At 44.0% G+C, this 21,820-nt stretch overlaps 1 protein-coding gene across 2 annotated transcripts; it reads right to left on the reverse strand.

Moving 5' to 3' along the window:
* Positions 1-126: 126 nt before the first annotated feature.
* Positions 127-20,388, reverse strand: mtmr14 (myotubularin related protein 14). Of its 2 annotated transcripts, XM_015006166.2 has the most exons (19): positions 19,670-20,388; positions 18,706-18,860; positions 17,693-17,801; positions 17,134-17,209; positions 16,822-16,882; positions 16,612-16,734; positions 16,362-16,435; positions 15,562-15,632; positions 15,405-15,479; positions 14,281-14,347; positions 13,507-13,592; positions 13,282-13,358; positions 12,970-13,006; positions 12,818-12,888; positions 12,659-12,717; positions 11,503-11,635; positions 11,077-11,253; positions 8,690-8,896; positions 127-4,486 (listed from the first exon to the last, which is right to left on the reverse strand). In XM_015006166.2, the coding sequence occupies exons 1-19, from the start codon at positions 19,802-19,804 to the stop codon at positions 4,306-4,308; spliced, it is 1,974 nt and encodes a 657-aa protein (XP_014861652.2). In that variant the 5' UTR covers positions 19,805-20,388; the 3' UTR covers positions 127-4,305. The 2 variants fall into 2 exon arrangements, with proteins under 2 accessions (XP_014861652.2, XP_014861654.2); XM_015006168.2 differs by lacking the exon at positions 8,690-8,896 and having other exon boundaries at positions 19,670-20,386.
* Between the last annotated feature and the right edge of the window lie 1,432 nt (positions 20,389-21,820).

Consider the following 21,820-nt stretch of genomic DNA (forward strand, 5'->3'; position numbering starts at 1 on the left):
TATCAACATATTTGCAGAGATAGGCAGAAGTTCTTGTGTAATGAATGTACCTTACTTTAGATGCTGATTACCAGAAGCAAAACTCTCAATCCTACATGATCGAGATAAAAAAAACTGAAACAAAGCTCAAAGACTTATCTGGTTTCTTTATTGAGAATATGCAGCTCAGCTTTCATCATAACCTGTCACCTGGCAACAATTATAAGCGATATACAACCTAAAGAAAAACTCTTAAAATGCACCATCTGTACAATGAAACAAACATTTCCTTACAGAGAACAAAAAAAAGACAAGTGCAATGCAGTATTTCAATCAACCTTCTAAATTCATTCTAAAACCATTATGTGACCCCTTTGGGAAGAAAAACCCAACAATTAATGAATGACAAGATGATTTGAAGCAGACAACAGTTGAGATTCATTCATCAACTCCTTCTTAATCTGGATTAGGATCACAAGGGCTGCAGCCTAAGCAGATGGACCCAGCCTTCCCTCCCAGGTCAGCAGAGGAACACCGTCCCTCCAAGGTGTTGTGGGTCTTCCTCTGGCTCTCCTGGTGGGATGGGCCTGGAATACCTCACCAGGAGGCGTCCTCCTAACCAGGACTCGTCCAAGTTAGGAGGTGACCTAACTCCTTCAGTTTAGGACTCCTCCAAACCCAGAGGTATCCTAACCAGGAGGTGGCCTAACCAGATGTCCGAGCCACTTTGACATGGAGAAGCAGTGGCTCTACTCTGAGTCACTCCCCGATGACCAAACTTCTAGACCAGGAGTGAGCCATCCTGGTCCTGGAGAGCTGGTGTCCTGCAACTCTTGCACGTCTCCCTGGTCCAACACACTTCAATCAAATAGCTGAATAACCTCCCAAGTGCCGTCAAGTTCTCCAGAGTCCTGCTAATGACCTCATTATTTGACTCAGGTGTGTTGAAGCAGAGACATCTAAAAGTTGCAGGACGCTGGCCTCGAAGCCTCGAGTTGGCCCACCGCTGCCCTAGACACTCCTCAGGGTGTCAGGAGACAGGACACCCTGATGAGGAAACTCATTTAGGCTGTTTGTATCCATGATCTCATTCTTTTGGTCACTGCCCAGAGGCAGTGACCATCACAGATGGGGATAGTAACGTACACCGACCGGTAAATCGAGAGCTTCTGTCGACAGCTGAGATTACAACACTATTTCTGAATATTTGGGTTTCAGCAGGTGATGGGCCTCACTTCCAGGATCTGAAAGCGAGGCCACAAAAGACAGAAATGCTAGGAATGAGGATGAGCAGCGCTGGGACCCAGCAGGGAAACAAGGAGATGGCTCATCTATCTTTGAGACATTCATTCGATCCAGCTGAACACTGATTGCTCTGTTTTAGATTTACTTTGACAACAAACCACTTTATCAGACCCCTGAACTGATTCATTAAACATCTGACAGAATATAGAAACAGACTCACAGCAGATTGCAGACGGGAACACGGGTCAGTGTTATCACTGAACGAACCAAGGTTGTTTAATTATCTAACTCAATTCCCCCCCCCCATCAAATAAGCATTACTCTGCCAAATTGATCTCAAAGGCCGAACCGAGAGGACCTCTTCCCGTGTCCTCTGGGTCAGCTGGAAGACTCAACACAGAGCAAAGCTAGTTAACAAGGCTGACTATGAAAGAATGCCTTTACTATCTGAAGGAGCAACGATGGGATGGAAACGTTGCTGAGGTTAAATAGAAGGCACAACCAAAAGGTCCTGAGGTATACCAGCCATCCACACTGTGGCAACGTTGAGCAAAACATTAACCAGATAAAACATAGAAGAAGGGTTAAAAACTTTAATTAAAAGTCCAAAAAGTACAGTCTGCTGAGCGTGACCTTAAAGGCATAGTGTTGAGAACATTCTGGGAGCCCAAACTACCCACATGAAGAAGGCCTTTGGATTCGAGATGAAATTCTCCAGACTGCCACTCAACAATAATCTAGACTCAAGAAGATATGTATGCAGCTGACTAGAGGCCAGCATGATAAGCGCTTTATTAAGATTCTGATAAGGCCACCAGGGAAGAGTCCCTTCACACATCTAATCAACTGAGAAAATCAACTACAGACCAAAGAAAACATCACAGAGAACATGTATAAGACAAGACTGGTGTTGGCTTGATGTTTTTAGGTCAGTTCGTCCTGGCTGTACCAGATGAAAGACATCCGAAAAAGAAAAGGTTGAAGGTCATTGAACCTGTGTCATTGAAATTACACACGAGATGTCAAAGCTAAACACAATGGCAAACAAGGCAGTTTTAACAGTTCAGTTTGGACATAATTTGGTACAACTGCAGATGTCAGTGATTTCATCTGCACATAGCTGCTAAAAGGCAGATGTGTCGGCGTATTGAAGAGGGTAACAGAGTTACAGGGAGCTGCTGCAGCGCCAGGCAGCCAGTCAAAACAATGACCATCACCAGATACAGAGGATCCCTCCAAGACGCAGATGACGACATTCCTGGGTCGGAGGCCAGTTGTAACATTGTGGAATTTCCCCACCATGTGTGGGAGTATAGATGGCAGACAGTCGCGCAATGTTGAAGCCAATGGACACATAGGGGTGCATGTTGCATCATCCCAGAGAGCGGGGGCAGGGGGGTCTGGTTAGAAATCCCTCTTGCAAACCCAAAAACATGAACCCGTTTGGCTTCACCTACTGATGGAGTTCAAGGTTTCAACACTTCAGACAAAGCTCATCCACAACATGACGATGCTAAACCAGCAAACCATCGAGCGTCAGCGGCTCGGTTTCGGTAGACATCAGTCTCTAACTGCTTATCACTAGAAATAGGGCGAAATGACCCAGGGCCTTTCCTCAAGCACAACAAGAGATTGAAAGAACTTCTAAGATTTTTCTAAGAGGATCACCGATTGGCAGACATAAGAGTGATTTCTACTTGGATGACGGTGTTTCAATTGGACACAGAAAACGTTGGACAAGGCCGATTCTGCCAAGAAATGCAAACCTTATTGAAGCAAAAGAGAGACATGAGATGAGACTGCAGCCTCATGTCACGTTACGCTTCTCTTCAGATTATGTTGAAGATTTAATTTCAGTGCTCTGAACTAAACTCTGTATGATCCCAACATACTTCCCTCTACCTACTGAAGTTCTTAGTTTAACTCTGGATGAGCTACTGAAATATTCTCCCCATAAAGTCATAATTTTTCCGGCCAGGTCTGCCAATGTAGACAACGTGGCATTTAATGGCGTGCACCTTCATCTTTTCAACGCAGGCCGAACAGAGCTGTGTTCAAATCCGAAAAGTAAGTGAGATAATGCAGCAAATAAGAGACAGAACTCTAAGAGCTAGGCTAGAAGAAGACTAAGTGCTGTTCTCTACACTAACCACCTGAAGTACAGTTCTTCCCTCTGGACTGGCTTTGGAAACAATAGCAGCATGAAAGAAAAGTAAAACCATTCTGCTGACAGAACTCTTAGTACTGGGGTGGGGATTAAAGGCTCGTCTCCATTTCCCACCGTCCCTTTTAGTCAGTCAGCCTGGAGGAAGCTCATCCTCTCCCTGAATCCGAGAACATCTCCAGGATGGAAATACAATGTGGGTGCATTACCTGAGCAGAGCTGGTTGGCACGTCATTGAGGCCAGATGCATAACAATGTTTCCATCGGATGCGGACACTGTTTGAGACCAACGGTGGCCTTTTGTGTTTCACACGAAGATGCAAAAACCTCTGGCTGCTCCTGGATGGGGGATCGTTGCTATTGGTTACCAAACTGCTGGAGTGAAGGCGGCAGCAGACTGGGAAGGGATGAGCGTGCCAGTGTTGATGGAGCAGCTGATAATTCTCCATCACTGTTCCAAACATCCGGCTGGAGAAGTGAAGCTTCATTTGGACCAGGATCAGTTCTAAAAGATGTTTTCTGCCATCTTTCAACAACACAGTCAGTTCTTCTACAAGACGGTCTGGTTTACTGTGGAGGTCAACCTCTGGTCAACGCTGTGCGTCATTCTCCAGTTTGAGTTTGTTCATTCGGCAGGGGGAAACAGGAACCACTGAGAAGTGTCGCGTTGTTGCTGTGCATCTCGTTTGCTCCTGCAGAGCAAATTCTGCTTTGAAAAGAAAAAATGGAATCATAGATGTGTGTACAATTTCAGGAAACTTGCGGTTTACGAGTGATGACAGTGCATGAACACGTTTTCTTGATCTGTGTGAAACACAACCATTTTGATCACGAAATTGTTTTATGCATCTGGCCCCAGGATGGGGTGAAACATGGAAGCTACGAGGGGTTAGGGAGTGGAGTCACAGAGGAAGAGTTCAAACGATGGCATTGCTGCCACGGAGGCCGACCCCGCGGGCAAACTGCTCCAGCAGGCCGGAGATCGCGCCGGAAGGGCTGGGGGCCGAGGACCTGAGGCCCACGGTGGAGCTGTAGGCGGCCAGGAAGATCTCCCGAACTGCCTCCAGGCGGGCCTGGCGCTCCGACGGCAGCGAGCACCTGCAGGAGAACCACAGGGTTAGAGTCAGACAAGCAAACACAGTTCTCCTGAAGCATCATTAAAAAAAAAACAAAAAAAAACATGGTTTCAAAAACAAGCCAGCCAGCCCGCCTCCTCGCAGCACACCCTGTCACATTGCCCACATGGTCTGCTGCACCACAGAGACAAAGACGTTTGGTGCCGAATTCAAGCTACGGATCCAAAAGAACCTTCAGCTGTCAGCAGTCCACCTCTCACTGACCTCAGCCTTCCAAACCCTGACTGAGTATTGGATCTTTGCCTTCTTCCCAGAACTGCAGCTGTTGGAGGTTTCCAGCCCAGCCCAGTTTATCAGGTTGAGGTCTGGACTTTGACAGGAGCAGTGGATTGGGACCAGCGGTTAAACAAAAGTTACATTTGTCATTGTTCTAATGGTGCGTTCACACCAGATGCGCTCTGAGCATCGCATCAGGCACGTTTGGTTTACATTCAAAGTCTATGTGGAGGCTCGTCGATGGCACGTCGCGGTGTGATTTGAAGCGTTTTGAGCGTTTGACGCACATAACGCTGGAGTTGGAAAATCGGAACTTTCACTGCTGGACACAGAGCGTCAGCCAATCAGAGAGACTCTGCCATGTGGCATAGTGTTGCATTTTCTGATGTGATAGAAAAAAAAAAAAAAAAAACTATGGAGGACCAACTAATTGTCGCTGTTTGCTAGTCAAATTATGACAACAGATACAGGAACAGAAAAGGACATTGTGTGAAAGTGGATCAACGAGGAATTTGGAATGTCAAATAAGTTTCAACTTTTACTATTTGAAAATATTTCCCCCTATTTGAGCTATCCAAATCCATCCAGCAAAAACACAGAGTCACGTTAAATAAACGCTGAAAAAACATTGTATTTAGACAAAATATGCAGGAGACTTGAAGAGTTTGAGGAACATGTATGCCAAGGAGACTCCTCTCAACGCTCGCCTGGAGCTACTTTGACGTATCTGACGCTAAATGTCCGACTTCAAAGTGAACATGCGTCACACTTGAAGCGTCAGACAGATTTTGGACAGGCGTAACGTGTTCGGTGTGAACGCACCACAAGTGTGGAGGAAGCCATTTGCATTTCAGTCGGCTGCCTGGTGGTGAAATCAGACTGATGAAGACTCAACTCAGGTTGAACTTTCCTCCTTAAAAAGTTTGGTTTTGAACAATCTTTGCAGTAAATTATCTTTATTCAAACGTATATTCGTCCTTTTCAATCAAGAAATTGCTCGAAAATTTTTCTTCCTCATAACATTTCAATAAACCTCAATTGTTTTCTTTCAAGTATGTACGGTAATCATAATAAGTTAAACACTAACCTGCAGGTTGCCTAAGGACTGACAAGCTAATCAATGTTACCATAATAACCAAACAGGATATGATTTTTTTTTTAAATGTTTGTTTCCATTTTGTGCATTTAATGGAAAATATGAATTAATTATTAAGCAACGCCGGGAATGGGGAGTGCAGTAGACTGAGCTGCGATCCTGTGGTAATGGTCAAGGAAATTCATATGAAGAAACGGCGTAGAGAGGCGAACATTGGGCCACCAGTACAAGAAAACACACCAGAGTTCCAGTAAAGCAACAGCAAGTAGATACAGACAGGAAGAGTGCTGAGGTCTGGAGGAGACGCTGTAAGGGTTTGTTGCTGTTCAACCGTTACAGCAAAATTAACTCACCGACCAAAGCTGCTCGGCGAAAACTGACTGGTTGAAGAAGAAGAAATCAGGACAAACTGTTCAATAAAAGATCCACAGCGTGGAGAGAGAGAAGGTACACAGGCGTCCTCCAAGTATGGGTTTCCACCTCCGTCCCCCAAGGCGGAGAACCCACTGAGCCCCTCAGATCCCTCAGACTGACAGCAGGAAAGCCTGAATCTACGGCACCGCTCCATCCAAGAAAAGTATTCACGCCCCGTCAGCCGATGGTGAAGACTTCTGAAGCCGTCAAATCAAAGAAAGTTGAAGATCACTGAGCTGCGGATCTCCCGTTCCATCAGAGAAGCTTCAAATTCTTCAAGTCTAGAAGATTTGCTCAGACTGGGCATGAAAAACTTGTTCATCTTCCAAAACCCTTTAGGTGTAGTATTAGGGAAAGATTAGACTACACTGATCACTTTTTCTACACTACAGAATCAAGATATACTGATCCCTGATTTTTTTATTAATTGAATAAGCACATATCATCTGGATTATGCTTAAAAAAAATGCTGCTCAAACTGGGATTACAACTCGTTCACTCATTCTATGAACTTGGCATAGATTTTCCAGTCTCCTCACTTCAAGGATTTTTGCTGAACTACTGGGATTTACCGTCGCCGGTCGGTGAACGTTTCCATTTGAAGGTCAAGTAGATGACCCCAGGAAGAGACTGCAATGAAGGCAAGAATGTCTCTCTTGCAATTTATTACTCCAGCAGTTGAGCTTTAGACAAAAATAGTTTGACACGATTTAATGGATTGATGTCATTTTCTGGAGCTGCAGAAGTAATTTGTGCTCTGCACCCACTAAGCTTTTCAATTAAAGAAGCAATCGAGATCAGTTTGGAAGTTGAGTTTTTGACAATGGGTTTTTCACTAGTGGTAAAAAGTTCTGGTTCTTGTGTTTGATGCAAGTTTACGAGGTTTTAATAGGTTTGCCTTAAGCCGACGGTCAGAAAAACAAAACGACTCTCTTGAAGTTTTCTGTCTTAGCCACTAAAACAACTCCAGCCCACGCTGTAAACGGGAGTGTCTGCTGCGTTACTCAGTGGGAGCAGACTGCCGGCTGGAGAAGGGTGAGGCGTTCGGGTGTTGTTGGTGACACGCCAGCTTAATCAGACTGCCTGGAGGTCCTGCTTGGAAAACGTTCCTCGGACTCAGGCGTTTGGCCCGGTGTGATTTACACATGGGGCTGCTCACAGACAATGAAAGCAACAGGTGTGGGAGGGGAAGCACAGCATTCCTGTGTACCCCACACAACCCGCAAAAATGCAGCCACTCCTATATTTTACCCAATATATCATAACAGAAGGTATTATGGTGCTTTAACACCAAACGCGTCTGATGCTTCAAGTTCGACGCGTCAGCAATTTAAATGCAGACGCTTGACATTTTTACTCTACATCTAGCGTTTCACACATCTGGTTTACTTTCAAAGTCTGTTTGGAGGCACATCAAGGGCGCGTCAGATGCATCAAAATTGCTGAAGTTGTTTTCCATTGATGGCCCATTTGTCTGATCTGTTGGACACACTTGATGTGTCAAAACGCTTCAAACTGCGTCGCCCTAGATGCAAAGAACGCGCCACAATGAGCCCTCGACGCCTCGACAAAGACTTTAAATGAAAACGACACACGCTTGACGCGCGGCACACGTTTGGTGTGAAGGCACCATTAGCAGTTTGAGACTGTATGTTTTTAAAACCCCGACACCCATAACCATGGCGTTTCCCCAAACAGCTGGTGTAGATTCTGGCTTATTTCAGACTCTGGCAGTGAGCAATGTTTCAATCACTACGTTAAAGAAACTTAACAGTTACGCATACGGACGGTCCAACACAGAAGACCAAACCCATCAGGTCAACCACTCGGCTGTCCATTTACCCCTCAAGGACAAGGGACTCTAGTTTGGAGACATTTTGGACAGTGGGGGGACAGATGGTTTACATTAAACACAAAAAAAAAACCTAAGTGGTGACCTCAGGTTTTATCTTTCTAACACCTACTCTACAGCCTTGACTTGCCTCCCCAGGTGGCTTTAAAACAATTCACACCTTGGGAAGTCTCACATGGCTTCATTAGGAACTTGCTTGGACTGTCTGACGACAGTGATCCAAACATTGAGCGTATCGTAGATGGAATTTTACTAGTGACACATGTCCTAAATGTCCTTCTACTGACCATTAGTTTCCTGAATACAAGCTTATTTCTTCAGTAGTTAGAACTGAAGAAGCCTTTTGGATGAAAGATGAATGAATGAAAAAAAACATTTTCCAGTCTCCTTCTCCTGAAGCACTTAGAAAGCTCCCATCATTCCCTCTGGAATGGGACTAAACTGAGCCCAGAAAGACAGATGAATTTAAAAGTAGCTCAAAATTTCATGTGTAAATTCTGCGGCATGCGGTACTGTAGTTGAATTTCACTAGCTGAAATTCACACGGTCTGCATTCCAAAACTTTCATCTGTTCCGGTTTAACTTACGTCCGCCCACTGGGCCCTTCGTCCTGGAAGCTGAAGGGCAGTGGGGAATCGTAGGCAGAGGTGACAGCAGACGAGTTGGAGGAAACCGAGGCCATCGGCTGAGAAAAGTGGCCGTGGTCGTGGATGCTGCCACAACCGGAAACTATCTGCCAGCTTCCGTACTCTGTGGACAGGGAGGAGCCTGATCTGGAGTACTCTGCTGCTAACCTGACACACAAAGGCGACACAACCAGAAAGGTTAGACAGAACTTATCACTAGCTACAGTGCTAATGTCAGCACGTATACTGCAAACCTCTAGGAAAAAAGCAGCCTCGCACCACTTGGGCTAAGCAGGACGCTGGTTAAAGTCTGCATCCAGGCATCATCGTCAGTAGGAACCAACAGCTACGACCTACTTACTAATGTTGACTTGAGTTAAAAGTTTTGTCTGCTAGTAATGAAAGTTGGCCGATGATTGAGCACCAACTCTAAATCCAGAGAAACGGTGAGAATAGAACTAGAACTACATCCAAATTTGACCCTTATCGCAGGAAATCCTACAGGACGCTGTCCACTCAAACACATTCACTACAATCTGTCCATGATCCAACGATGGAATTGACTCCAATCAATAATAATACACTGTATTGCCAAAAGTGTTGGGTCACCCCTCCGTACCACTGAATTCAGGTGTTCCAGACTGCTTCTACCAACAGTAGTGAATGAGCGGCTCACGTTGGGTTCAGAGAACAGGATGGTGATGGGATCGTAAAGCATCCCATCTGCTAAACACGCCGCAGGCGGCTGTCAGCAGGAGTTGGAAGCAAGTAGAAGGGACTGGGAAGAAGAGCAGGCCAAGCACAAACATGAAGCACAGTGAGAAGGTGGTGCACTGCAGAGTGAGCACAGATTACCAATATTCAGAGGACATCAGCTACAGACCTGCAAGGGAGTAGCAGGTGCTAGAAGAATGACATTTCCCTGATTTAATGCTTCAGCTCACCAAGACGTTTTGGACAGTTTCATGTTCTGCTAGGGAATAATTTGGGAATGACGTCCATAGACATGAACATTATGAATTCAGAGTAGCTAGCCTGCGCAGAGTCCAGACCTCAACCAGATAAAACACCTTTGAGGATGAACTGGAGCAGGGACTGTGAACCAGGGCTCGTCATCCAACATCAGTGTTTGACCTCACATATACATTTCAGAGGAAAACAGTCTAAAAACCCCAGAAATACACTCGCAACCTTATGGAAAGACTTCCATTAAAGGGACAGCATCATGTCAAATTCACTTTTATTTAGCTTTCCATCATGTTATAAAGTTATTCGCTCACCAAAAACATACTTGGAATGTTGTCTTGATTCTTTCACACGTTTGAGAAATCCTTTAATCTCCTTGGCAACCATTTAGAGTCCCTAAACATTTGCTCTCACAAAGTACCGCTTAGGAGCTGCAGTCTTCCCCCACTCAGCTCCTTCAGACTAGCCAGCAGCAATTAGCAAACATCTAGTGGAACTGCGCATCTGTTGAGCTCATTATACAAGCTACTTCTCATGGTAACGATCCTAAGAATGGCTGTAAATGGCATAATGGAGAAACAAACTATTTTTACAACAACTCAAGGTAACACAGTTACTTGATTGTGCTATAAAATTGCGCAATCTGGGTGGAAAATGCATAACACCGCCCCTTTAAGAACAAAACCTGTTCTAGCTGCAAGAAGTGGAGCAATCAGGTATTAGATCCTGTGGTTCGACTGCAGGATGTCAGTCAGGTTCATGTGTGTGAAGGCACAGAAACGTTTGGCAATATAGTGCATCTGCGAGCAGAAGGTCACGCAGTTATCATGGTTGATCATAGGACAGAGACGCTCACGTTCTCAACAGAAATGACAAGAATCGAAAGAGGAAAGTAACGAAGACTCATTAAATCATCCAGTTAGTTTTTATAACAACGCATGTTTAAATAGACAGTTGTCCAATTGGAAGATGGATGGAGACAATATGGATGGAGGCTGAAGTGAACTGAGAGGTCACAGAGCAGCAGAACAGTGAAGTAAGTCAGAGTGTTTTAAAATGAACACCCCTGACCAACAGTTCCTGTTCAGCTTTACGGCGCTCTGATGGCGTTTCTCTGAGTAACCAGGCAGATTACAACCTGGGGGTTTTCTACAGTCCCTTAGCTCATCACGTCACTGCGTATTTCAGCAGTGAAAATGATCAGAGTTCTTGCAGCTGCCTGACTTCTGCCCACAGGCCACGCATGAAGCTGCTGTCTGAGCCCCGCACTGCTGCAAGGATGCAGAGCAGCTGCTGGCCAGCAAATAAAGGAGATCATACAAAATTCAGAGCCCCGATGCAGAGTGGATCTAAAAACCAACTAGTTCAATCGCCAGATTTACCCTCTTGTGGGGACAGCCAACGGGCTGCTGCCGGAGCGTGTGACGCCGTGGTCCGATTGGTTGGAGGACGACGAGCTGGAAGACTTGGCCTCGTTGGCCGGATGGGAGAGAGTCTCATCCAGAGGGTTCTGTTTACACCAGGACACCATCGGCGGAGAGGAGGCAGGCGCTCTCCTCCTGGGAACAAAAAATAAATACATTTCCATCACTGACATCCAGCCAGCAGCTCAGCATGCACAGACTGAAGACTTTTACCATCCAGGTTTCAGTGGAAACGGAGACAAAAGAGAGAAACGATGAATGATGCAACTGGAAGTTACTGAGCTCATTTTAACTTATCATGCGATTAACTGATTTATTGTCTGAATGCAGGTCATTAAAACATGCGAGTGTGTGTGTGTGTGTGTGTGTGTGTGTGAGGCTGACCCGCTGGAGGCCTGGGGGTGGCCGGAGAACAGGTCCACGGGGTCAGCGTTGGGACAGGAGGCTCCAGCCAGCTCTTCGGTGATGAGGGAGAAGTCGCTGCTCAGACTGGTGATGCTGCCGCGGTCCCTGGACCCTGAGGACAGCAGCAGAACCGGAACTTTCATCACCACGGCAACAGGAACCACGGGAGGAAACAACCTCCACTCATTTAGACCACACAGATGTACAGACCTGGACAAAAGTCTTCATACATCAAGGTTCATCAGTGCATCACTAATGCTCTAGACCACCGGGAACTTTGATTTTACGTTTTACACACGTAAAACACATCCATTTAAAAAGAATATCTGTCGCATCTTTCCAAGTGTCAACAACAAATGCTCTTTTGGTCAGTGAAACGGTGAATATGTTGAACATTTATCAATATCGTGCATCTTTAAGAGTTCAACCTTTTCTTCAGATGAAATAGGTGTAGTCAATCTAATTATAATCCTAGCAAAAGTGAAAAGAAAAATCCCTTCATGTAAAGAAACTTACTCGTCAACACACATTGCCTCTGCTGAAAAACTTCATTTAAATAATCAGAAATGTGGAAAAACAAAAACCATCTATCTCATAGGCAGACCCTTTGTATACCGCTTACTTTTTTTTAGTTGTTGTAACAGACCCTTTCATCCAGGAAAATAATACTGTTTGCATAGAGTAAAATGTACCTTTATTTTATAGATTTTTTTCCAGCTTTATGAGTCTTGACCATTTGTGCATAAAAGTCCTAAGCAGAGCTGTACTTTTAATCTTGTAACTGCTTATTGTGCAGGAACAATAAGTAGCTACAATATTTATTTATGTATAAATATATTTCACTTTTTTATACTTTATTTTACTTTAGGCCTTTGAGTAAAACATATAACCTGAATGTTTGTGGTTACCATTTTGTAATATCTCCATACTATTCTTCCTCTTTTTTTTCTTTAATGTAATCTGATATTACTTATTGTGTCAAAGATCTATTTTTGTATTGTTATTTGGTCAAAATAACTTAGTTTTAAATTGAAGAGAAAGGTTAGTTCAGCAGCTGTGGAACTAAGGACTCCTTCCTGTCTCTAGGGTTTGGTGGCAGCCGTCATGTTTCAGAGCAGGTGGCAGGTGGACGTACTCAGCTGGCAGAGGTCCTCCACAGTGAAGTCACTCTCTTTGAAGTGGGAGTTTTTCCTCCTGAAATGTGACAAAGATGAACAGAAATGTGTCAAAGTGACAACAGATTTTGGACAGCAGGAAATGGAGAGAGAGAACGAGAGAGGAAAGCGGGCGTCACCTCTGTTTCCTGACAGCAGAGAACTTCTCTGAGACGATGTGCTTCAAAAAATTGAAGCAAAAAAAGAAAATCTGAGGAAAGAGAAACATTCTGTGTTACAGACAGAAAGAAAACTCCTGAAAGCAGAGTTTAGAGACATGGAACAGGAATACCTCTTCCCCTTTGGAGAGTCGATCTGGCAGCATGTGACTGGAAAAATGAAAAAAACCACGTCACTGACACAAACAGCAGCCAGACAGCAACGTCAATGGGCAGTTCATGCCAACATATTAGCTAGAACAACCTAACCTCACTTTCTTTTTCTACTACTCTCCAATTTGCATTAATTGTTGTTATTTAAACTGTTAACAGTGTTTTCTCTCAGTTATGTTCTGATTGGCTGAGGTACCACTCAGCTGCTAGCTTCTACTGCTGCTACGCTACGTTATGCTATGCTGCTGGTGCAGATGAAGGGATCGGTTTACCCAAAGAGAAACCAGTCATAAGCAATGGTCAGGTAGAGGATCTCAGCAGGCTCCAGGTTGGCATGCACGGCACCGTCCTGTGGAGACGACAGGAAGTCTCAGCTTTATGCCAATTGTTCACTTTGTGGAACAGACTGCCTTGAGAACGGCAGATCTAAGTTTATTTAGCTTAGACAACGTTTGGGGTGATTTGATGACAGGTAGAGAGGAGAGGAGAGGACTTACTGCCCACAGGGAGAGTCTGAGGAGGGAAACAAACAGCGGCGTTCGGTCCCAGCCTGATATGCAGTGCACCAGCAGCCCACTGTCATCTGAAACACAAAACACCCTTCAGGGACGAGCCTTTAGGATAAGAAACGAGGACAAACTCGAGCCATCTGGAACACTGTCAACACGGGGAGGTCAGTGCATCATCCAGAGGGTAAAACTGACCAGCTTCCTCCTCTGACAGGAAGCGGCTGCTTTTGTTCGTACAGTTAGTTGAGTTGCCACGTATGCAGAATGGCAACGATGGACACCAGAACCTCAATGACCCGAAGGTCACCCTTCAGAGAGAGTGGGGCTCTAGGGTAGGGTACGGCTCAGCAGACGAGAAGTCGACTCGCTAACAGCAAGAGATGTCATTGTGGTGCTGTATAACAGAGGCCAGGCTGCGGCGCCACCTGTTGGGCCCTCTGACCACCAGCAGCAGGCAAGATGTCTTGCCCAAGGGACACAACAACAGAGACAGGCGTAGCAGAATCAAACTTCTATCAACGTTGCCGTCATCGCCCAGAGTGCCTGCCTGCTGTCGCCATCGACTGAACGCCCCACTGGGTTTCCCTTTGATCGAAAAGTTGAACTGATTTGAACAATAAACTGGATTACTGGGATCGTTTGGAAATGAACTGAAATGTCATAAACCGGCGCTGTGGGAATGACCCGAAGTGAGGTTATCAGCGGATGCGAGCGCAGCCGGTCCAGACCCAACCAACCCCCGGCAGCCACAGGCTCCCTTACCATCGCTGTTGATGATGTGGAGGAGCAGCTTCAGGTAGTTCTGGGTCTGCTCCACTAGGTCCCACGACTGGATCCGCCCATGCACACACAGACACATTAAAGAATGAAAACAATCATCTTTGCACCCCTTCTGCAACTCTAGGCTACGGCTTTAAACAAACCAACGCTATTCTTCCTCGCCCACTCTAGAATTGAAAACATTTTCTGTGGTTAAATTATCACTTTAACCAAAGTTTCAGCACTGTGTTGTCACAAACAGGTACGCCTCTATAAGTAGGAATATCATAGAAAGTTATTGATTTCTGGAATCTGATTCAAAAAGTGAGACCATTTTAAAGTTCATGACACCGGCATGCAACAACATGCATGCCATCTGTCAGAGGCTTCCTCAGAACCGCTGTAATACAGACTGCTACAGGAGATTCTTCCTGCCCACAGCCATCAGCCTCTATAATTAACTGATCAAATTACCAATCATGTAATAGTTAAAAATGACAGACAAAAATAAAAAAGTTAAGTGAAAATTTTGGCATTTAATGACTAGAATGACGATAATTCATATAACAAAAAGATTTTACAAAATCAGGCAAAAGAAAATTTTTCTTTTAATATATATAAATTCAACAAAATTTTACTCAAGAGTAAAAATTACAGTGTAGTAAAAATACTCCTAAAAGTTGTTTTTTTTCCAAAAGAGTTACTCAAATAAATGTTACTGAGTAAATGTAGCGAGTCACTAGCCAACTCTAAACAAAACTAGAATAAGAGAACATTTTATTGGTCTATTCTCTGTTTCTGGGAAACTGAATTTTGCGTTTATTATCTTTAAGCTATAACATTTACACAGTTAATATCAAAGCTAACAATAAGCTACTTATTCATTTTGAATAATAAAAACCAGAATCTATCCATCTGTTTGTATTACACTTACGAGTTTAATTTTTTTTTAAATCGAAAACAAATACATTTTATATTATTTTCATTTGAGATCGAGTTGTGAAGTGACAAAGGCTGCTGAGTCAGACCCTTCCCAGTTTGGCCACTAGATGGCACTAAAATGCCTCCAACCCCAAGACCAGAGAAGAGAAAGCGACAGCAGCGGCAGAGCGCAGAGGAGAGCCGACCTGGTACCGAGTCCAGTCGATGTTCAGGTTCTGAGTGAAGCGCGCGGGGATGGTCAGGGGAGCGTCCACGAAGTCCTGGCAACGGAGACACACAGACACGCACATCACCACCCGTCCTAAGCACATACCGGGCCGGGGGCAGGAGCAGAACCAGTACCTGATTCCAGTTGAACACCAGGCCCTCCGCCGTGTAGTCTCTGTCTTTGTAGTCCTTAAAAAACTCGCAGCCTGAAAAGAACGAGAAAGACTTTTATTCCCAGAAGACGCCAAGCTCCGTCCCTTCCCCCCTCAGCCTCCGTTAAGAAACTATTAAACAGGATTCTTATTGGTCTGATGTAATAATCTGACCCTAAATGTGACATTTTCATTGGCTGGGAGCAGAAAATCGTAATTACCTCAAATAAAATAGTGGAAAACGATCTGTAGAAATAGGCCTGCCATGATCAATTTTTCTGGACAATAAATTGTCCCAGAAGTTTTGCAATAAATGATAATATTGTTGTTTTGAGATCTTTTTCCAAGTAATATAATGGCAAAGGCATAATAATCCAAGAACACATTCTCAAAGATTAACAAACTTTATATTATAATGAACATTTAAACAATTGGAACTGGAAGACATTTTAAATACCCAAAATAATTAATTATAAAGTATCTGTAAACAAAATTATCCTTCAAAAAAAAGAACTAGTTGAGACTTTTGCTACCCAGTTTTTGGTAGAAAGGGAAAATAAATGATAAATTAAAACATATTAATTTATCATGCAATTAAATGATGTATTGTGTGTAGTGACAGGCCTACTGGAGTAACTGGAAGACATTATCTTCACAATTATATTCTCATTTATTGAATGACTCTTATTGACATGATTAATGGGCCAAATCCCAAAGGGAGGAAATTGAGCAACAGGTGGAAACTTCAGCTTTCAAAGGCAGAATCCTGACTACTTTCTCCACCTGGGTAAGGCACGGAGAGCAGGGTGAAGTCGGCGTAGCGCTGCGCCTTGTCCACCTTCTCAGAGGACGTCACACTGCCAAGGCAACGACAACAGAAGATGTCAGTGACAACAACTCCTACAACTGGGAATACGCTCCAATGCAAATTATGAGAAAATGACCACATGCACGGCTGGTCAGCTGGAAGAAAACATACACTGGACGTAGAAAGAGAAACGATGCGACAGAGTTATTGAGGAAAGCGGCTTACTTCAGGCCGAACTTGACCTTCTTGTTCTCCACCATGAGGTCACAGATGTAGCGAACTGAGAGGTAGCGAAGCAGCTTAATGTCGTGACCTCGAACTTTGTCAAAGAGCTGGGACTCGCCGTTCCTGAGCAGCAGGAGAAATGGCAGCAGTTCATGAAGCGAACCAGAGAGAGACACTCACTAAGGTCAGACGATAAGCTGCTGTCGTCACCTGACTGCCGGGTCGTCCTCGGGAACCTCCTCTGGCTCAGTGCAGGTGTCGTCACTGCCCCCTGCAGACACACACCAGGAAAGGTTGGATGTTAAAAGGCTAAAGACTAGGGAGCAAAAGTCTCTCATGAGAGAGCAAACAGCAGAAGAAGAAATGACTGAAGGCGGCTTTCAGTGGTTAAAACATGGAGGAACAGCTGCTCCTGCTATTCACAACTGAAATCTGAACCGACAAGCTTTCTGCAGAACTTCCCCTTTTGGGTTATGCGTGTGAAAAAGCTGCATTTTTTTAGGTTGTTATTTTTTCTTTTACCTGAGAAGATGTAGTTGTAGCCCGTCCGCCCGTACAGCTCCCCCCAACCTGCCAGGGTGGCTGAGCGGCAAATGTGCTGCAGGGAGGAAAACAGACCTGATCAGACGAGACCAGATCTGAACAACTGCTGACTTTTTTTTTAGGGGGTATCAGAGGAATTGGGGCTGAACTCTAATGAACTGCAGACTTTTTTGCTTGGAAAAACAAAAAAGCAAAACAAAACAAAAAAAAAAAAAAAAAAAAAAAAGAGAACAATGAAGAAATATTCAGAAACACTGTCCATAACATATACCAGAGTGGATGAAGAACTGCGAACGGAGAAGAAATCAGAGAATGAACACATGAACAAACAGCTACTCTGCCTAGCAACAGGTCAGGTTGTCCTTTCCTCAGGACTAGTGGGGGGAAAAAAAAAAAAAAAAAAAGCTTTTCGACCTGAAAAGCCCGGCATATGTCCAGTATTTCTGGGTGGAATTTGACATGTTTCACTTGTGGTGTTGATTTTAAACATCCAGCACAGAGCAGAGGAGAAGCACCGCGGGCGGACGGACAGACCCACCTTGCCATTGTAAAGGATGACGGGGCAGACGAACCTTCCTCTGCAGCGAGCCATTTTACTTCTGCTCACCAGGTCCTGCAGCTTGCTGATCTGCACCGTGCTCTCAAACCTACACACACACGCACACAAACACACAAATAGGCACACACACACGAACACACCAAAACCTGCTCTTTAACTCAGTCTGTCAGTAAATGGAAGAGGTTCATCATGCGTCATAAATCTGTGAGGATAGCTGGACTAATCTGGACTTAAATTAATTTGGGCTGCAGCGTCCCACAGCAGTGTGTGACCAAGCTGGTGGTCAGCATGAGCAGGGGGTGGCATTAAATAACCTACATTTTCAGTGTTTTTAAACCAACGAGGTCGGCAACAGCTTGGGCTGTTTGAGAGGACCTGCCGGGTTGTCATGGGAACATCCAACTAAATTTTCTCCTGTTGTCCTTTTTCTTACAATAAACAGAAGAAGACTGATCTGCAATGAGCAGTTTTTTTGTTTTTTTTTCTTTTTACAACCAAACACACAGGAGCTTCCCCTTTGACTGAGGCTCGACAGAAAAGTGAAGCTTTTTCTGGAGCAGAACCAATCAGACCCAAATACTGCAGCAGTTACTAAGTCATGACACAAATCCTGGACCAATTATGACCAAACAACATCTGGAACTGAAATCAGAGGAAATTCAGAATATTTCTATAACCAGCACACTGAAAAAATAAATGTAAAAATCTGTAACAGACAACAAGTGAAGACGTGTCAGAGAGCACTGAGCCGTTTCTGCGAGTTTACAAGCCATCACACAGTCATAAAATATTATGGCGAGAAAGATTTTGAGCACATAAGCCAAGTGCTGGAAGAGACACTGTCGCCGCGCCAACAGTCAGCGGTAAGACAGAAGGATCTGTTGAATCACTGCATGTTTCCCGTTTCTGCAGCAGTGTAAAGTCACGTTGCACAGCTGTCACTTCCTCCCTCTGCCTCAGAGACACTGGTTGCTCTCTGACGGGGGACGTACCTGTCTCTGTCTCTGTCCACCTCTGTAGACTCGTACTCCAGGAAAACGATCTGGCGGGGGTAGTGGCCGCAGACCTCGCCACTGGAGTTAGAGATGATGCTGTACTTGTAGTCTCTGTCAAACAGCTCCAGACATCGCTTCTCTATCGCCTCCACCTGAGGAGGAGGGACAGGGTAACATGCTGAATTAATATCAGAGGTGGGTAAAGCACCCATAAATTGTACTCAAGTAAAAGTAGTTATGTCAAAAATAATTCTAACTCAAATAAAAGTAAAAAGTAGTTAGTAAAACGTCTATTTAAATACTGAGTAATTGATCAAATTATCCTTTAATATTTACAAATTACATCAGATGGACTAAAACAGGGTGTCCAAAGTCGGTCCTTGAGGGCCCAGCATCCTGCATGTTTTAGTTCTCTCCCTGGTTCAGCACACCTGCATCAAATGATGGCTCATTAGAAGACCTAAGGAGAACATTGACTTGCTGAGGAGGTTGTGGCTACCGACTTTGGGCACCTCTGGACTAAAATATACATTTATGTGCAAAGTTTGGTATTTTATGGATGGAAATGTAAATAAATCATAAGTAACAACATATAACAAAATCAGGTAAAAAAAAAAAAAAAAAAAAAAAAACCAAGAGAAAATTCTAAATCAGTTTCTTTCAAAAAAAAAAAAAAAAAAAAAAAAAGCTTATGAAGCTTTAATAAAAACTGCAGGTGTGTGTCTGTGTCTGGTGATTTTTTTGTTCTTTATTCAGTGGGTAAATAATCCAGAAATTTTACTCAAGAGCAGCGATACTTCATAATAAAACTACTCAAGTAAAAGTAAAAACTACAGTATAGTAAAAATACTCCAAAATTTTTTTGTTGTTGTTGTTTTCCAAAATGTTATGTTACTCAAGTAAATGTAATTGAGTAGATGTAACTAATTACTACCCAACTCTAAATCGGAAAACATCTTACCCGAGGACTGACTTCCTTTGCTCGATACTGTGTCTTGGAGAACAGGTCGATCAGATCCGCAATCTGCTCGCTCTTTCTCACAGACAGACCGGAAACCGTAAAGCCGCCGGCCGCGAAAGGGGAGGCGGCCATCATGGCGTCTCGAGCCGCGGTGGTCGCCTCCAGCCGCACTCGTCCTCCTTCAAAGACCGCAGAGCCCTGTCCTTTGGAACGGGAAGACCGACCAGGCCATCCCTTCCCGGCGAGCTTCTTCCTGACTGCCCGCTTGAGGGGGCCAGAGCCGGGCGGTCGTCCTGAATTCACGGCAGCGGTGAGCAGCTCCACCCCAGGAAGACACGAGCCGCTGTCGGGCCGCAGGCAGCGACCTGGTCCCGGAGTGGTCCCGGGGTTAGCTACGCTGCTACAGAGCTAGTAATGTTTCGGTGAAGCCAGTTTTGCACATCGAGGCTGATGCTTTTAGTCTGGTTTCTATTCCTCTGGAAAACCCGTACTATCTCTTCGGGGCTCCTCTCCGAACTTGAAATCAGAAAATCTCCAGGATCCTTCCAAGCCCGCTCAGTGGAACATCACCATGACGACGAACAGGACCAGGTTAAATAATTCTCAGACGAAATTAACGCGGCTGCAGTTAATGTGACCGACAGGTCCAACAGAACAGTCCAGCGGTCTGAGTTGCACAAAACAAGTGATAAACAGGAAGTTGACTGAATCACGTGACAACCACCCTGACAACGTTGTGGCGCCTTACCGCCACCTAGTGGTTAGGGTTTTACATCACAAGCATAATAAATAAATGTCTTAGTCCGTTAATTCCAAATTATTAAGGATAATGTGACAGCAAACGTTTTTTAAACTTGTTCATTTAATCTCTGCACTGCGTTTACACATTTCTCTTAAGAAAGACATTTGCAATTTGTTTGGACTTAAAAAAAATAAATCTGCCCTTAGAGACTTAGATAACACTTTCTGTATTTAGTCAAGTTTAACAAATTAAGCAGATTTGGGTGCAGCAAAAATCTACTTTGATTAAGTCACTGGATTACGGAGCCCTCCAGGGGACATGGGAAATTTTCTTTCTTTTGCGTTCCCTCGCAAAACTTTTGCATTCCCTCCGTAGATGTGAGCCTATTTACAAGGAAATTTAAAAGAAATCAGATGTTTTATTACATTTTCACTTAACTACTTATACTATAAAGATGACTACTTTATGCTGTACCAAATTTTTTCCAGGATTGTTAAATTGGTTGATGTGTTTGGTAATAATTGTGTTCTTAATAAAAAATAAAACCTGTACAGCAGTAAAAGCCAGCTGGGATAACAAAATTCCAAAAGTAGATGGTTATCTTTCTTTTTTTCCAGAAAGTTCATGTAACATTTGTGGCTCTGAAGAGTTTTAATTGACTGAACTGAGGGTGAAAATGCCTCTTTATATTGAATCCTGTAGGTTTCTTAGCGACAGAATAAAACTGTCAATCCAGATGAGTGGAAGGAAGCCAAAACTTTTACTTTCTTAATGGTCTTCCAGTCTCAAAAATATCAACCGTTTCTACAAACACTATTCTATAAACCTTGAAACCTTCAATGCTCATGATAAATGTTGAACACTGGCAGGAGGCGACGCAACACCAACCATCTTCCTGTCTGAAACACACACTGAGATTTCCTTCATTTTAGGAGATCTGTGATCGGCCGATACTTACACATGAAGCAGATCTCATAAACCTCAGCAAAGGTCTAAAAATCAACCACCGTCCTCGTTGCTGTCCCGTCAGAGAGGTTTGACTGATAGACTGGCCCACCAGGTCATATCTGCATGATTGAAGCTGACAGTAGTTACCCAACTGTTACCAACTCATCAACTTTCTTGCTATATTTAGCCACATTTAAGACAAAAAAATGGTATTGGCAGGAAAGGCTTTTTAAATATCGGTAATTGGCGATCATCTAGAAAACTGTAATCGGTGCAGCCCTACTGATGACAGAATCTGAGCGAACACCTAACAGAAGAGTAAAAATCATTCCAGCTAGCTTAATTTCCCATGTAAACACTCAATGTCCATCGACTGCTGGTAAAATAACTCATTCAATTCTTTTAACAGAACCCCTTTAAAACAATGGGAAGCCATCTCTTTGACACCAGGTATGTTCTTG

This window comes from Poecilia mexicana, unplaced genomic scaffold (assembly GCF_051168715.1).
Source record: "Poecilia mexicana isolate PSO_F unplaced genomic scaffold, ASM5116871v1 scaffold_5, whole genome shotgun sequence".
NCBI classification, from domain to species: domain Eukaryota; kingdom Metazoa; phylum Chordata; class Actinopteri; order Cyprinodontiformes; family Poeciliidae; genus Poecilia; species Poecilia mexicana.